Source organism: Zootoca vivipara, chromosome 13 (assembly GCF_963506605.1).
Source record: "Zootoca vivipara chromosome 13, rZooViv1.1, whole genome shotgun sequence".
NCBI classification, from domain to species: Eukaryota; Metazoa; Chordata; class Lepidosauria; order Squamata; family Lacertidae; genus Zootoca; species Zootoca vivipara.
This window is the reverse complement of record NC_083288.1, coordinates 49,156,474-49,171,017: the sequence shown is the minus strand read 5'-3', so window position 1 is coordinate 49,171,017 and position 14,544 is coordinate 49,156,474. Positions and strand designations below refer to the sequence as shown.

The window sequence follows — 14,544 nt, the reverse complement described above, 5'->3', positions numbered from 1 at the left end:
CTGGGTCAGGCCAATGGCCCACCTAGTCCAGCATCCTGGCCAACCAGGTGCCTGCGGGAAAACCTGCAAGCAGGATTCGAACACAAGAGCGCCCTCTCCTCCTGTGGTTTCCAGCCACTGGCATTCGGTAGCATCGTTGCCTCTCTCTGTGCAAGCGGAACAGAGCCACCTTGGGCTAATAACCATCGATGGTCCTCTCCTCCAGGAATCTGCCCAATCCTCTTTTTCAAGCCATCCAGGTCGGTGGCCGCCACTGCCTCCTTGTGGCAGTGAGTTCCGCAGTCTAACTTATGTGTGCTGCCTGAAAAGGGAGTTCCCTTCCAGCATTCAGCTTCGCTGGAGTTCTAGTCTTACGAGAGACTGGCTAAGGTAGGTGCACCAGGCAAGCTAGCCCTTGCCCTCTTTAGGCTTGCAGTCTAGAGAGACACAACACAAAAGGAAAAAAGGCTGAGGAGGGAAGAGGTAAGCAAAACTCACGACACCAGTTCTTAAAAGAGTTCTATAGCAGTTCTTGGGGTGTGTAGGGTGTTAAGGGAGGGGTAGTACCTCTGATGAAGGACATATCCTGCTCCTTCTGGGGTAGTTTGTCCACCTTTGGTCCCCACCCTGAAATCAGCTCTCACCTGTGGCTCCTGGAAACTGAGCATGGGACAGCGTCTTTGACTGGCCGGCTAAACCAGGTGAGGGGAGCCGGTGGGTCTCAAACCCTCAGGGAGTTCCCCTGCTTGTGAAAACAGGCAGATTCTGCATTTGTCAATCTGGGAAGGGAGCCCCAATCTGGGAAGGAGAAGGAACACTCCGATCCTAAACCTCAGGCTGCTTTGCGGGATATCTTTGGGAGAAGAAAAGGCTCAGGTGTAAACCCTACACAGATCTGGAGTGGGCAGCCGGATCGTGCCCTGTACGCCTCCTCCCGGCAACTCCTGCAGCCAAGCTAGTGCCAAACGTCTTGCTCTGCTTTCCTTTGGAGCACGGCCAGGCTGAGTCTTGTCATCTGGGCAGCCCAGGACCTCCAGACACACCGCCCAGCCTTGAGCCCCGGGGAGGTCAATTTGGTGCTGCTAGTGCAGCAAAAAAAAACACAGGAGGCAGCAGCTACGAGTGACAGGTCTCTACAGCCACAGCGGGCGCTGTGATCCTCCAGCGGTTTGACTTCGCCCCCGAAAGCGCACTCCATTGCCTCCCGGGGAAGTCATCGTATTATGTAACAGTTCTTACAAGGAACAGCTTAACGATTTGTGGGTCTCGGTTTGAGATCTCCTATTCCCCACCTGTTGCTGAGACGGATCCTCTTCCTCCTCCTGCGGGGTGTTCTCCACGTCCTCCTCCTCGCCGTAATACACCTCGTAGGCCAAGACGGAAGCAATGAGAGGGACGCAGGCCAGCTGGCGGGACGGCGGCTCCCAGCAGTGGAAGGCCTGAGAGGAGCAGAGGAGGAAACAGCAGCCATATCAGACTTAGCAAGAAGATAATAATAATAATAATAATAATAATAATAATAATAATAATAATAATAATAATAATAATACAGTGGCACCTCACAAGACGAATGCCCTGCAAGATGAATTTTTCGCAAGACGGATGCGTCTTGCGATCTGATGGTGACTCGCAAGACGAATTCATTTTGCAAAGAATTCATCTTGCGAATCGCAGTTTCCCATAGGAATGCATTGAAATTTAATTAATGCGTTCCTATGGGCAAAAAAAAGAAATTTCAATGCAATTAAATTCAATTAAATTCAATTAAATTCAATTAAATTCGTCTTGCGAGGCACCACTGTAATAATAATCATTTTTTATTTATACTTCGCCCTCCCCAGTGAGAGCCAGGCTCAGGGTGGCTGACATCAACAAGAACACAACAAAACATAAAAGAAAGAAAAACAATCAATTAAAATGCAGATTAAAATACTATCCAGATTTTAAAAAATATTTTGGCCCAAATCAAAACCATAAGGGAGGGAAAACATAGTGGTCAGACTGAGTCCAGCCCAAAGGCCAGGCGGAACAGCTCCGACTTTCAGGCGCTGCGGAAAGATGCCAAATCCCGCAGGGCCCTGGTCTCTTGTGACAGAGTGTTCCACCAAGTCGGGGCCAATACTGAAAAGGCCCTGGCCCTAGTTGAGGCCAATCTAGCCACTTTATGGCTCGGGATCTCCAAAATATTGTTATTTGTGGATCTTAAGCTCCTCCGTGGGGCATACCAGGAGAGGTGGTCCCGTAGGTACGAGGGTCCCAAGCCGCATAGATGCGGGTTTCGGATGGAGGGGAGGAGGGATTCTTACCTCCATGAGAAGTTGCAGCACCTCCTGCTGGTGAGAGCCGTGTTTTCTGCAGGCTCCCAGTAGCGCTGTGATCAAGCCCAAGTGCTCACAGGCCAAGATGTTTTCCACGCCGGGGCCCAGCTCCTCAATGAGTTTTCCCAGCTGGAAGAGAGATGGGGCGGGGGGGGGGGGGGAGAGAGGCAGGCATCTTCAGGGCGGGGACAGCAGAATCATTTCCAAGAAACGGTAGCAAAGTTTGGGGCTTTAGAGGGAAGGCGAGAAACAAGAGACTAAATCAAAGCATATAAAAATTATGCATGGCGCCAAGGAAGTTGATACAGTGGTATCTTGGTACTCAAACGCCTTGGTTCCCAAACGCCGAAAACCCGGAAGTTAAGTGATCCAGTTTTCGAACATTCAGAAGCTGCGCCTTGGTTTTCGAGCATTTCAGAAGTCAAACCGACTCTTGGAATGGATTAAGTTTGCCGCTATTGTTTTTGCTATTTATTTTGCATTTTTGTTTCTGAGGCTTTTTCGGTTCGTTTTTGTGACTGTGTGGAACCCAGTTCAGCTACTGATTGATTGTGTGACTGCGGAAATGGATAAAAGCCCCCCATCCAAACAAGGACTATCATCAGTGCAGGTAAGAAAAAATTTTTTTTATCATCTACAATACTGTCTTATTTATTTTATAGTACAGTACATTGATTATTGCTTTCATTTTATGGCTCAGTGGTCTGGTTAGATAGTAAAAGGTAAAGGTAAAGGGACCCGTGACCATTAGGTCCAGTCGTGACCGACTCTGGGGTTGTGGCGCTCATCTCACATTATTGGCCGAGGGAGCCGGTGTACAGCTTCCAGGTCATGTGGCCAGCATGAAAAAGCCACTTCTGGCGAACCAGAGCAGCGCACGGAAACGCCGTTTACCTTCCCGCTGTAGCGGTTCCTATTTATCTACTTGCATTTTGAGGTGCTTTCAAACTGCTAGGTGGGCAGGAGCTGGGACCAAGCAACGGAAGCTCACCCCGTCACAGGGATTCGAACCGCCGACCTTCTGATCAGCAAGCCCTAGGCTCAGTGGTTTAACCACAGCGCCGCCTGGGTCCCTCTAGATCAGGGGTCCCCAGACTTACCGGCGTTTGGGCCGGTTCCCACCGCGCCGATCACGCAGCGGGCCGGAGGGCGGGGGAGTGCGCGCCCATGCGCATGCGCACGGGCGCTTACTGGCGTGGCGGCGCGCTTCCAGGGTGGGAAAAGCGCCGAAAATCCGTTGTGCGCATGCGCGTGGGCCTCCCCCGACCCGGAAGTGCACCAGAAATGACTTCTTCCGGGTCGGGAGAGGCCCATACGCATGCGCACAAAGGATTTTCGGCACTTTTTTCCCAACCCGGAAGAGCGCTGCGCGCCGTAAGAGCGGGTGGCGGGTGGCGGGGGTCGTCGCGGGCCGGATTGGCGGGCTAATTGGGCTACATCCGGCCCCCGGGCCGTAGTCTGGGGGCCCCTACTCTAGATAGTAAAACTCACGTCAAATTGCTGTTTTAGGGGTTGTTTTTAAAAGTCTGGAACGGATGAATCCGTTTTGCATTACTTTCTATGGGAAATCACGCCTTGGTTTTGCAACGCTTTGGTTTTGGGAACGGACTTCCGGAACGGATTAAGTTTGAGAACCAAGGTACCACTGAAGAGGTTTTTCCTGATCTCTCATAACGTGGGGAGCCGCAAACATCCTGTGAAGCTGAATGTCAAGTGCTTCTTCGAAGGGTGCATAGCTGCCGGCTGTGGAACTCACGGCCACAAGATCGGAGGAATTCATGGGGGAATAAGGCTACCTGTGGCTGGTAGCCACAACAGCTATGGAGACAGTGCGCCTGCTGGGAATGGAAACTGGGGAGATTGCTGTTGCCCTCTGGGCTTCTCTTTGGGGGCATCTGGCTGGCCGCTGCGAGAACAGGATGCTAAACTAGATGGACCTTTGGCCTGATCCAGGAGCCAGACTCTTCTGGTGTTGCATTCCACTCGTCCCCATCTAGGCTAGGGAAGGAACCTTTGGCCCTGCAGATGTTGGGTTCAACTAAAACTCCCATCATTCCTGGCAGAGCCAACGGGAGTGAGTTCAGCCACGTTTCTGATACAGGCCTTCAACTGCAGGTTTTACTGGGGCAATCCGCCCAGTAATCTGGGTTAGGGTCAACCTACAAGGGCGCTTTCCCCACAGAAATCGCAGAATTGTAGTGTTGGAAGGGAACCCCAAGGGTCATCTAGTCCAACCCCCTGCAATGCAGGAATTTCAGCTAAAGAATCCCTAACGGGCAGCCATCCAACCTCTGCTGTAAAACCTCCAAAGAAAGGGAGTCCAATGAAGGAGATTGGGAAGGGAGGGCTGGCAGTTGTGGACAGCATTCTCCCCAACGCCTTTCGCATAAGGTAAAGTTAAAGGCACCCGACAGTTAAGTCCAGTCGCAAACGACTCTGGGGTTGCAGTGCTCATCTCACTTTACAGGCCAAGTTTGTCCTCAGAAAGTTTTTCCGGGTCATGTGGCCAGCATGACTAAGCCACTTCTGGTGAAACCAGAGCAGCGCACGGAAACGCCGTTTACCTTCCCGCCGGAGCGGTTTTTTTATTTATCTACTTGCACTGTGTACTTTCGAACTGCTAGGTTAGCAGAAGCTGGGACAGAGCAACAGGAGCTCACCCCATCGTGGGGATTCAAACCACCAACCTTCCGATCGGCGAGCCCAAGCAGCACAATGGTTTAACCCACAGCACCACCCGCGTCCCTTTTGCATAGGGAAGACATACTTTTATTTTAGAAGCTGACCGCCCTTCCCCTCTCGATCTCCCAATTTTTAATCTTCATTTCTCATCCAGTTTCAGCATCGTAGCAATGCCTCTCGACGACGTCAGAGGGATTTGAAGCAAGCTACTGCAATGCGCTCTATGTGGGGCTGCCTTTGAAGGTGACCTGGAAACTACAACTAATCCAGAAGGCGGCAGCTAGAGTGGTGACTGGGAGCGGCCGCCGAGACCACATAACACCGGTCCTAAGAGACCTACATTGGCTCCCAGTATGTTTCTGAGCACAATTCAAAGTGTTGGTGCTGACCTTGAAAGCCCTAAATGGCCTCGGTCCAGTATACCTGAAGGAGCGTCTCCACCCCCATCGTTCTGCCTGGACACTGAGGTCCAGCTCCGGGGGCCTTCTGGCGGTTCCCTCCCTGCGAGAAGCGAAGTTACAGAGAACTAGGCAGAGGGCCTTCTCGGTGGTGGCGCATGCCCTATGGAACATCGAGATGTCAAGGAAATCTGAAGATATCTGAAGGCAGCTCTGTTTAGGGAAGTTTTTAATGTTTCATGTTTTGTCGTGTGTTTTTTATATTCTGTTGGGAGCTGCCCAGAGTGGGTGGGTAAACCCAGCCAGATGGGAGGGGTATAAATAATAAAAATTATTTATTATTATTATTATTAAGAGTGCGGACCACCTCCCTTCCCGGCAAAACCAAAAGCACTTGGGAAGGAATCTCAATTCCTCATCAAGATTTCCAAGACTGTATCTGCGATGTATGCCACACCAAAGAGGCTAGATAGCTCAGGTCTAAATTCACAAGCAGACCTTAGATCAGGCATCCCCAAACTGCGGCCCTCCAGATGTTTTGGCCTACAACTCCCATGATCCCTAGCTATCAGGACCAGTGGTCAGGGATGATGGGAATTGTAGTCCAAAACATCTGGAGGGCCGAGGTTTGGGGGTGCCTGCCTTAGATTAATATGGAAGATTTTGCTTGGGGTGGAAGCCGCCGCCCTGCGAGTCCAAAGGCAACAGAGACGCAGCAAAGCATTTTCACAGGAGTGGCTACAGCGTGGATGTCTTTTTTAAATGACTCCATCTTACGAAATGCCAGCATCGCTCAGTTCCTGGGCACCAGGGTCCATAATCCAAACAGGTGGTTTGCAGCGGAATGGACCACATCTAAGAGGAATCTGCTGGATCAGGCCAGTGGCCCAACAAGCCCAACCAGATGCACGGGGGAAGCCCGCGAGCAGGAGCACAACGGAATGCCTATGTGCCAGGGGGTTGGTCTAGATGACCCTCGGGGTCCCCCTTCCAACGCCACACTTCTACGACCTCCGTTGCTTGACTGTAGCTTGCTCTTGCAACCATTTCCTGTTTCCCAGTATGCGAGGAGGAAAACCACACGCAGTGGAAATGGGATTGGTGTGAAGGCAGAGGTTTTTTAAGTGTGGTCCGTGTGTTCTGGAAAGGCTGTAAACACAAGTCAAATATCCCTGTACTCAGCCCCGCACTTGCTTTCCTCAATGTGATGGTGAAAAACTAAGGCGCCCTGCAAGGGGGCCCATGATTCGTGCAACTGCGCAGAAATAAAAGGCACGTGTCTTTTGCTGTGCCCCAGCATCTTAAAAAGCAGAGACATCACCTTGCCTACAAAGGTCCGTATAGTTAAAGCTATGGTTTTCCCAGTAGTGATGTATGGAAGTGAGAGCTGGACCATAAAGAAGGCTGATCGCCGAAGAATGGATGCTTTTGAATTATGGTGCTGGAGGAGACTCTTGAGAGTCCCACGGACTGCAAGAAGATCAAACCTATCCATTCTGCAGGAAATCAGCCCTGAGTGCTCACTGGAAGGACAGATCCTGAAGCTGAGGCTCCAATACTTTGGCCACCTCATGAGAAGAGAAGAATCCTTGGGAAAGACCCTGATGTTGGGAAAGATTGCGGGCACAAAGAGAAGGCGACGACAGAGGACGAGATGGTTGGACAGTGTTCTCGAAGCTACGAACATGAGTCTGACCAAACTGCGGGAGGCAGTGCAAGACAGGAGTGCCTGGCGTGCTCTGGTCCAGGGGGTCACGAAGAGTCGGACACGACTAAACAACAACAACAGTCGGCTGGTCTGATGGAAACGTCCGTCGCCAACCAGAATCTCCACGTAGCCGCAACTGGACCCACACCAGTAGCAAAATGCGCCCAGGAGATTTCAAACCCTGATTAGTAGCCATGGTTTAAGCCTTCTTCTCTGCCGATTTGCCTGATCCTCCCATGCGTGCAGCACCCCGGGGACGTGGTACCCACAAAATTGAGGAGATTCCGTCGCTTGTCCTCTTACTTGTGTTGCCTTTTTTCTCACATTTCCCCAAAACCATTGGTTTTCAACCAGTGTGCTGTGGCACCCTGAGGTGACTTGAGGAACATTCAAAGGAGCCCGGGGGGGGGGGGGCTGTCCTTTCGTTAACAGTGGCAAAAAAAACAGTGGGGAAACACTTTTGCGTGACTGGTTCATCATCTTAAAATCTTCCCACCACCGCCAAAAATCCTCCCCAGCTTCAGTTATTAACAGTTCCTTAGTGTTACACAGGGATGCAGGTGGCACTGTGGGTTAAACCACAGAGCTTAGGGCTTGCTGATCAGAAGGTCGGCGGTTCGAATCCCTGTGACGGGGTGAGCTCCCGTTGCTCGGTCCCAGCTCCTGCCAACCTAGCAGTTCGAAAGCACGTCAACGTGCAAGTAGATAAATAGGTACCGCTCCAGCGGGAAGGTAAACAGCGTTTCCGTGTGCTGCTCTGGTTTGCCAGAAGCGGCTTTGTCATGCTGGCCACATGACCTGGAAGCTGTACGCCGGCTCCCTGGGCCAATAATGCGAGATGAGCGCGCAACCCCAGAGTCGATCACGACTGGACCTAATGGTCAGGGGTCCCTTTACCTTTAGTGTTACACAGAGGGCTTGAGAATTGCATGACAATAGCAAAGTAGCTTGATGGATGTGTGTGTGCTCTAGGAGGAGGGATTTAAAAATAACCCTGAAAGTGAGAAGTCTTCTGTGTTTCTCGCCTTCTACCCCCAAGATGTATTTCTGCTTCTTAATCTTGTTTTGCCCTCTCCGCCCCCTGCCCCAAGTGCACACCAATTTCAGCAAAGGCAGACTGAAATGTGGAGTTTGTCGGCTCAGCCCCGCACAGCAGCAGCATCGCTCGGGTTCCAGTCGAAAAGGGATGGGGCAGAACAGGGAAACACTCCACTTACGTGTAACTTGACCCCAGCGTAAATGGCTTCCGCAGGGGAGCCGCAGAAACAATGTGGTCGGTGGTCAAGGGAGCCGTGCACTCAGAAAGGTTGAAAACTGCGGCCCTAAACTAGTAAGCCCCCAATGTAACCTTGCACGTTTGCGGTTTTCTGTGTGGGAAACATGTTGGGATGAGTCATTCATTCTCAGAAATGACAGCCTGTGTACATTAAACTGTGTGAGGTTTCCAGAAGCAGCGTCAAGCTGGTTTGCTTACGACAGGTGCAAGGACACTCTGAAGAATGCTTTCTAAACATGCAGCGTTTCCAAACTGGACAGAGAGAGAGATGTTTAGTCTGAACTCTGCTATCGTACTGCGAAGATATGGAGAGGGGGGGTCTGGCAGCTTTTAGGGCCCGGCCCGAAGCTTTGGAGCTGAACCTCTTATCAGGACTCCGGATAGATTTATGTTCAATTTGTAACCTACGCTTAAGAACGGGGAAATACTTGTCTGTATTCAAACGTTTCCTGCAATTTGTTTCTTACACTCTGTGCTAGACTTGGGAACCCCTAAGCCCTTGGAAGCTGTGTGTTTACTTTGCTACACCGGGGCCTGGTACAGTAGTACCTTTGGTTCTCAAACTTAGAATCATAGAGTTGGAAGAGACCGTAAGGGCCATCCATTCCAACCCCCTGCCAAGCAGGAAACACCATCAAAGCATTCTTGACATATGCCTGTCAAGCCTCTGCTGAAAGACCTCCAAAGAAGGAGACTTCACCACACTCCTTGGTAGCAAATTCCACTGCCGAACAGCTCTTACTGTCAGGAAATTTGTCCTAATGTTTAGGTGGAATCTTCTTTCTTGTAGTTTGAATCCATTGCTCTGTGTCCGCTTCTCTGGAGCAGCAGAAAACCACCTTTCTCCCTCCTCCATATGACATCCTTTTATATAAATTGAACATGGCTATCATATCACCCCTTAACCTTCTCTTCTCCAGGCTAAACATACCCAGCTCCCTAAGCCGTTCCTCATAAGGCATCGTTTCCAGGCCTTTCACCATTTTGGTTGCCCTCCTCTGGACACGTTCCAGCTTGTCAGTATCCTTCTTGAACTGTGGTGCCCAGAACTGGACACAGTACTCCAGGCGAGGTCTGACCAGAGCAGAATACAGTGGTACTATTACTCCGGTCCGGGAGTCTGTTTGACTCCCAAAACGGTTCAAAAACCAAGGCGCTGCTTCCGATTGCATGCAGGAGCTTCCTGCACTCAATCGAAAGCTGCGTCGGATGTTCGGCTTCCTGGAAAACGCTCGCAAATGAGAACACTCACTTCCGGGGTTGTGGCGTTCAGGAGCCGATTTGTTCGGGAGCCGAGCCGTTCGAGAACCAAGGTACCACAGTGGTGCCTCGCTAGACGAATTTAATTCATTCCACGAGTCTTTTCTTATAACGAAAAATTCGTCTAGCGAATCCCATAGGAATGCATTGAATTTTTTTAAAAAAAATTTTGCCCATAGGAACACATTAATTGAATTTCAATGCATTCCTATGGGAAAACGCGATTCGCTAGACGAATTTTTCGTAAAACGAATTCGTCTAGCGAGGCAACCTCCGCTAGAAAAAACCTTTCGTTAAGCGGAAATTTCGTTAAGCAGGGCATTCGTTAAGCGAGGCACCACTGTACTTGGAAGGGTTTTGGGTTGCCTAGAAAAACTCCCAACAGGATGTTGCAAATATCACCAACCACACACACACACACACACACACACACACACACACACACACAAGGGCAAATCTTGCATGTTGACGGCTGGAACGGTTTCGATCCGCCGCCCCCAACCCCCCCCCCCAATGGTGGCCGCAAGGGCTGTCACTCACCAATTTCCTGGAGGCTGCCTGGATGAGCCGCTGCAAGGTGAAGTTCGCCACCTTGTGGGCTGCCAGGACGAGAAGCTGCCCTTTCATGTGGGACTTATAGAAGGAGAGCAAGGCTTTCCGGTCAGAGACTTCCAGGACCTTGTCCAGCACCCGGCTGCAAGTGGCGTCCTTCAGAAACACCAGGAGGGGGCTGAGAGAGAAAGATGGCCCCCGGTCAGAGAAGTCCCAGGCCAATTCATGCTGCTTCCCTAACCACGTCCCCACCCCACCCCCAATCTTGGAAAGTCCCAAAGCCCACCCTTAAGGCCCCCCCCCAAGAGCCAGTAAAGAGGCAGCAGACAGGAGAAGGGGTCAATTTATTTGTTTTTATTTCTTCCCCATTGGTATTTATTTATTTATTTGATAAAATTCTATATATATATATATACAGCTTGGTTGTTTTTTTAAAAAACAAACAAACAAAACTCATAGTGGTTTACAGGGGGGGGGGGGACACAAGGAAATTTAAGAGCTACAAAACTTTCAAAAGTAACTGGAAGTCAACCACAAGCTGAAGAACCAGATTGAAACACAGTGTCGGCATCCTACATTATCTGGGCAGGGTTGCCTGAACAAGACACGCTTTTAGCAGTCCCTGAAAAAGGTACACCGTTGAGTTTTTAAGTTCATTGTTCTAGCAGAAGGCCGTGACAACAGCAGCAACAGCATTAATAACCAACAACATGCATATGGAAGCTGACATCCACAATGTAAGAGAGAAGATCTCAGAGACCCCAACCCGCTTAAATCCATCTTAATTTCAGATTAACCTCCAAAACAATTTAAAGTTTTTTTCTAACTCTTTTCCTGAATATATTTTTTTGCAGTCGGTGCATAGAGCGCCACTGTGTGTGTGTGTGCGTGTGTGTGTTAGGAAGCTGTCATTTTCACTCGAAAGAAACCAAACCATTTCTGCTGGGCTGCAACCTGCTTCTTTCGCCCTTTCTCCCATGTTATAATCACAATATCGCATGAGGTAGGTTAGGCCAGTGTTTCTCAACCAGTGTGCCTCCAGATGTTTTGGGACTACAACTCCCATCATTCCTGACCACTGGTCTTGCTAGCTAGGGATGATGGGAGTTGTAGTCCCAAAACATCTGGAGGCACACTGGTTGAGAAACACTGGGTTAGGCTAAGGGACAGTGATGAGCTGCTAGGCTGGGCTGGGCAATATCTCCTTTTCAACACTGTGACATATCACCAGCGAAACATCGCAATATACCAATATATCATGATGGCTGAAATAAGGGTGGCGCTTTGTCGAGGCAAACGGGGGGAACGTTCTGGCAACTGCTGCTACTCAGGGGTCTAAAATGCATACATTTTTACTTACCCTTAGCATATTGTTACAACAGTTATTTCACAGCACTGATCATTTTCTTAATCGGCACATTTTCTCAAAAATTAAAGAATTAGCAGCATAGATATCAAAGGCAAGGTGAGAGAATGCCCCCCCCAAACGATTCAATTACATTGCTGAACAGGGGGGGGGGGAGCCAATTCTGCGTCACACTTTTAGGTATTTCAAGTATAGCTTTAGCTGAATGTGCATATACAGCCCACAACACCAGTTATTTGACTGTTTTGTTCGTTTTCCTTTGTTAAACCTGGATGAACTTTAACACGAGCAAAAAAACCCCGTCAAACGAAATTTATATTTTTGGCCAGGAAGATTTGCATTTCGGCGTTCTCCGGCAAGAGGGATGTTTTTTGTTTCTGGAGAACGTTGCCAGCCGTGCTGAACACACTTTCGGAAGACACGCTCGTTCCCGGGATGGCCAAAAACCTCTTTGCGAGCACCTTCAACATTGGGAAGAACGCCTCGTTCGTCTTCCACCACGTCAGTGGGGAATCATCATAGTTCACTCTGGGCATAGCCATGTAGCCTTTGAGCTCTTTTTCTGCTTTCAAGACAGACAGCGGTTCAAATCCATCCCCCGAAAGGTCCTCTTCTTCCTCCAAATCGAAAATTTTGGCCAACCCTTCCTTTTTTGGCGTATCAGGCTGATCGTCTGGCTCCGCAGACAGGCCGCCAGCATGCAAGTCGGCCATCTTTTGTATGGCCTCCTGCCTGACAGCCTCGGGAGCCTCCAAGAAACGCAGGCGAAACCTCGGGTCGCACAAGGAGGCTAGGCCCAGAGTGGTTACCATAGGCCCGTTTTCGTACTTTTCTGACAGCGCACCCAAAATTTCATGTTTAATGTCCTGCAAGAGCGTGCTATCTCCCTCCTCGGGCTGGAGGCGCTTCTTAATTTGCCGATAGAGAGGCAGAACGGACGAGGCCGGGACGCAAGTGCTCCCGCTGAGAGTCGTGGTGATGTCCTCTAGCAGGGTAGCCGCAGAGACAAAGTCTTGCACAGCCGAGACGTCGCACCCCTCCAACATCAAGTGCTTTTTCGACGGGTAATCCATCAGCATCTTGCAAACCGGGAGCTGGTTTTCGAGAAACCTCCGGCAGAGCTTGAGTACGCTCCACCATTTGGTGGGGCAAGCGCTCGGCAAGCTCTCTTTCTCCATCTGAAGCAGCTCCTGGGCTTTGCCGAGGTCTCGCCTCATCTTCCAACTGTGGCAAATGGTGTTCTGCAGGCTTTTCAGCCGGACGATCGCCCTCCTCAGCGGCGTCAGGTTCAAAGCTCGGCCGACACCAATGTTGATGTTCTGGGCAAAGCAAGAGATGTACTCTAAGCCCAGCTGCCGGACCGCCTTCAGAATGGCGCCGTTATCGTCCGTCGTGCTGCAAAATATGTTCTTCACGTCTATGTCCCACTCCGACAACGTGTCGGCGAGCATCTCGCAGAGGTTGTCGGAGGTGTGGTCCTTCAGAAAGTGCTTGCAGCCCAAGAAAGCGTCGATCAGCTTCCACTCGTCCGAAATGAAATGTACCGTCACGGCCAAAAACGGGGTGCCTCCTACCGATGTCCAGCAATCGGTAGTGATGACCAGCTCGCTCTCCTTCACCCGACCTATCTCTCTCCTCATTTTCTCCACCGTGTCGTTGTACAGCGTCGGAACGCCTTTGGTTGCAAAGTACTTCCTGCTGGGCAATTGGTACCGTGGGTTCAGGGTGTTGACCATTTGGATAAATTTCGGGTGGTCTACTATGTTGTAAGACTGCATGCACGTGGCCAGGTACTCCGTTATGGCCTGGCTACAAGATCTCGGGGCCTCGAAATTGAGCGGCTGAAAATCCAGCAGCGTTTTTTGCCGCTTCCTAGGAATTTCCACGGCGGTTCTGGCAGGCTCGTCAGCACTGACCGCTGTTGCTGCAGCCGGAGGGTCGTCTGCACTGTTACATGAATAACCGGAAATGCCGGCCGATGAAGAAGGCAGCTCCTTAAATTTCTGGGGGTGGTGAAGCTTGAGGTGGCTCATGAGATTGGTAGTGTTTCCGCCCTTCACCGATACGGAATGCAAACATATTTTACAAATGGCGATATTATCAACCACCACGCAGTCACTTTCGTCAGCAGGCAAGCCAAAATGCATCCAAACGGGACTTTTGGTTTTGGGCTTGCCTACCAGGTGGTGGTATTCGGGGCGTTCCAAAGTGCGGCGATGACTCATAGTGAATGCAATTAATCTGGGAAAATATTGAACAAATGTAAAAAATCTAAACTTGACGCACATCACTCCATGAAAATTAACTCAACGATAGCACCCTTCAACAGCACCATGGAAGATTTATGGAGAATATATTAATGTTCTGTGAGGTTTGGGGGGCAAATTTAAAATTTACGAAAGTGGTCGATTTAGTAAAAATGTTAAACTTGCATATGATTAACGATTAGTCATTTGCTAGTGTCAAGTTGCAGCTACTTCCCCACTAGGGTGGATAAAAATCAATGATTTTTTTTATATAAAAAAACCAATTTTAAAAAAAATTAAATCAGATTTTTTAAAAATTTAAATTGGATTTTTTAAAATAAAATGCTTTTTGAGGAAAAATCTTTCTAAAGATAAGTTTTCTATTTAAGTTACATTATAGTCCAAAGGCTACTCATCAGGAAATAAGGATTTTAAAAAGTTTTTCACGTGTGCTAAAAATCAGTCCAATTTAAAACAAAAACAAAAAACAAAACACTGATTAACCACATCAGTTAACAAACATGGATACACATGCTATAACGTTATTGTTTTAGTTAAGTAAATGGTTTAAACTGTTATTAAGGAAATGATTATCTATTTATTTTTCTCCTTCCAATAAAGTACAGCAGAAAAGTTGTCCAAATATAAACAGCTAACTTATCAAACCTCACAATCTCATAATTATCGGTCTGTGTATTTCTGATAGTATAACCAGATCAGTGATTTTTTTTATATGACTGTAAAAACTACTCTGAAAAT

The 14,544-nt window shown here is 49.3% G+C and overlaps 1 protein-coding gene across 4 annotated transcripts in view; it reads right to left on the bottom strand.

The window, feature by feature from the left end:
- Positions 1-14,544, bottom strand: part of NOP9 (NOP9 nucleolar protein) — a 29,902-nt gene that overhangs the window by 5,849 nt on the left and 9,509 nt on the right. For 3 of the 4 annotated variants that reach the window (XM_035135747.2, XM_035135749.2, XM_060281872.1), the window contains one exon: positions 10,597-13,780. In XM_035135747.2, coding sequence (XP_034991638.1) covers positions 11,842-13,780 — 1,939 coding nt within the window. In that variant the 3' untranslated portion in view covers positions 10,597-11,841. Of the gene's footprint in view, positions 1-1,271; positions 1,419-2,285; positions 2,427-10,161; positions 10,352-10,596; positions 13,781-14,544 lie in introns of those variants that run through there. The other variant, XM_035135750.2, reaches the window with a different exon arrangement.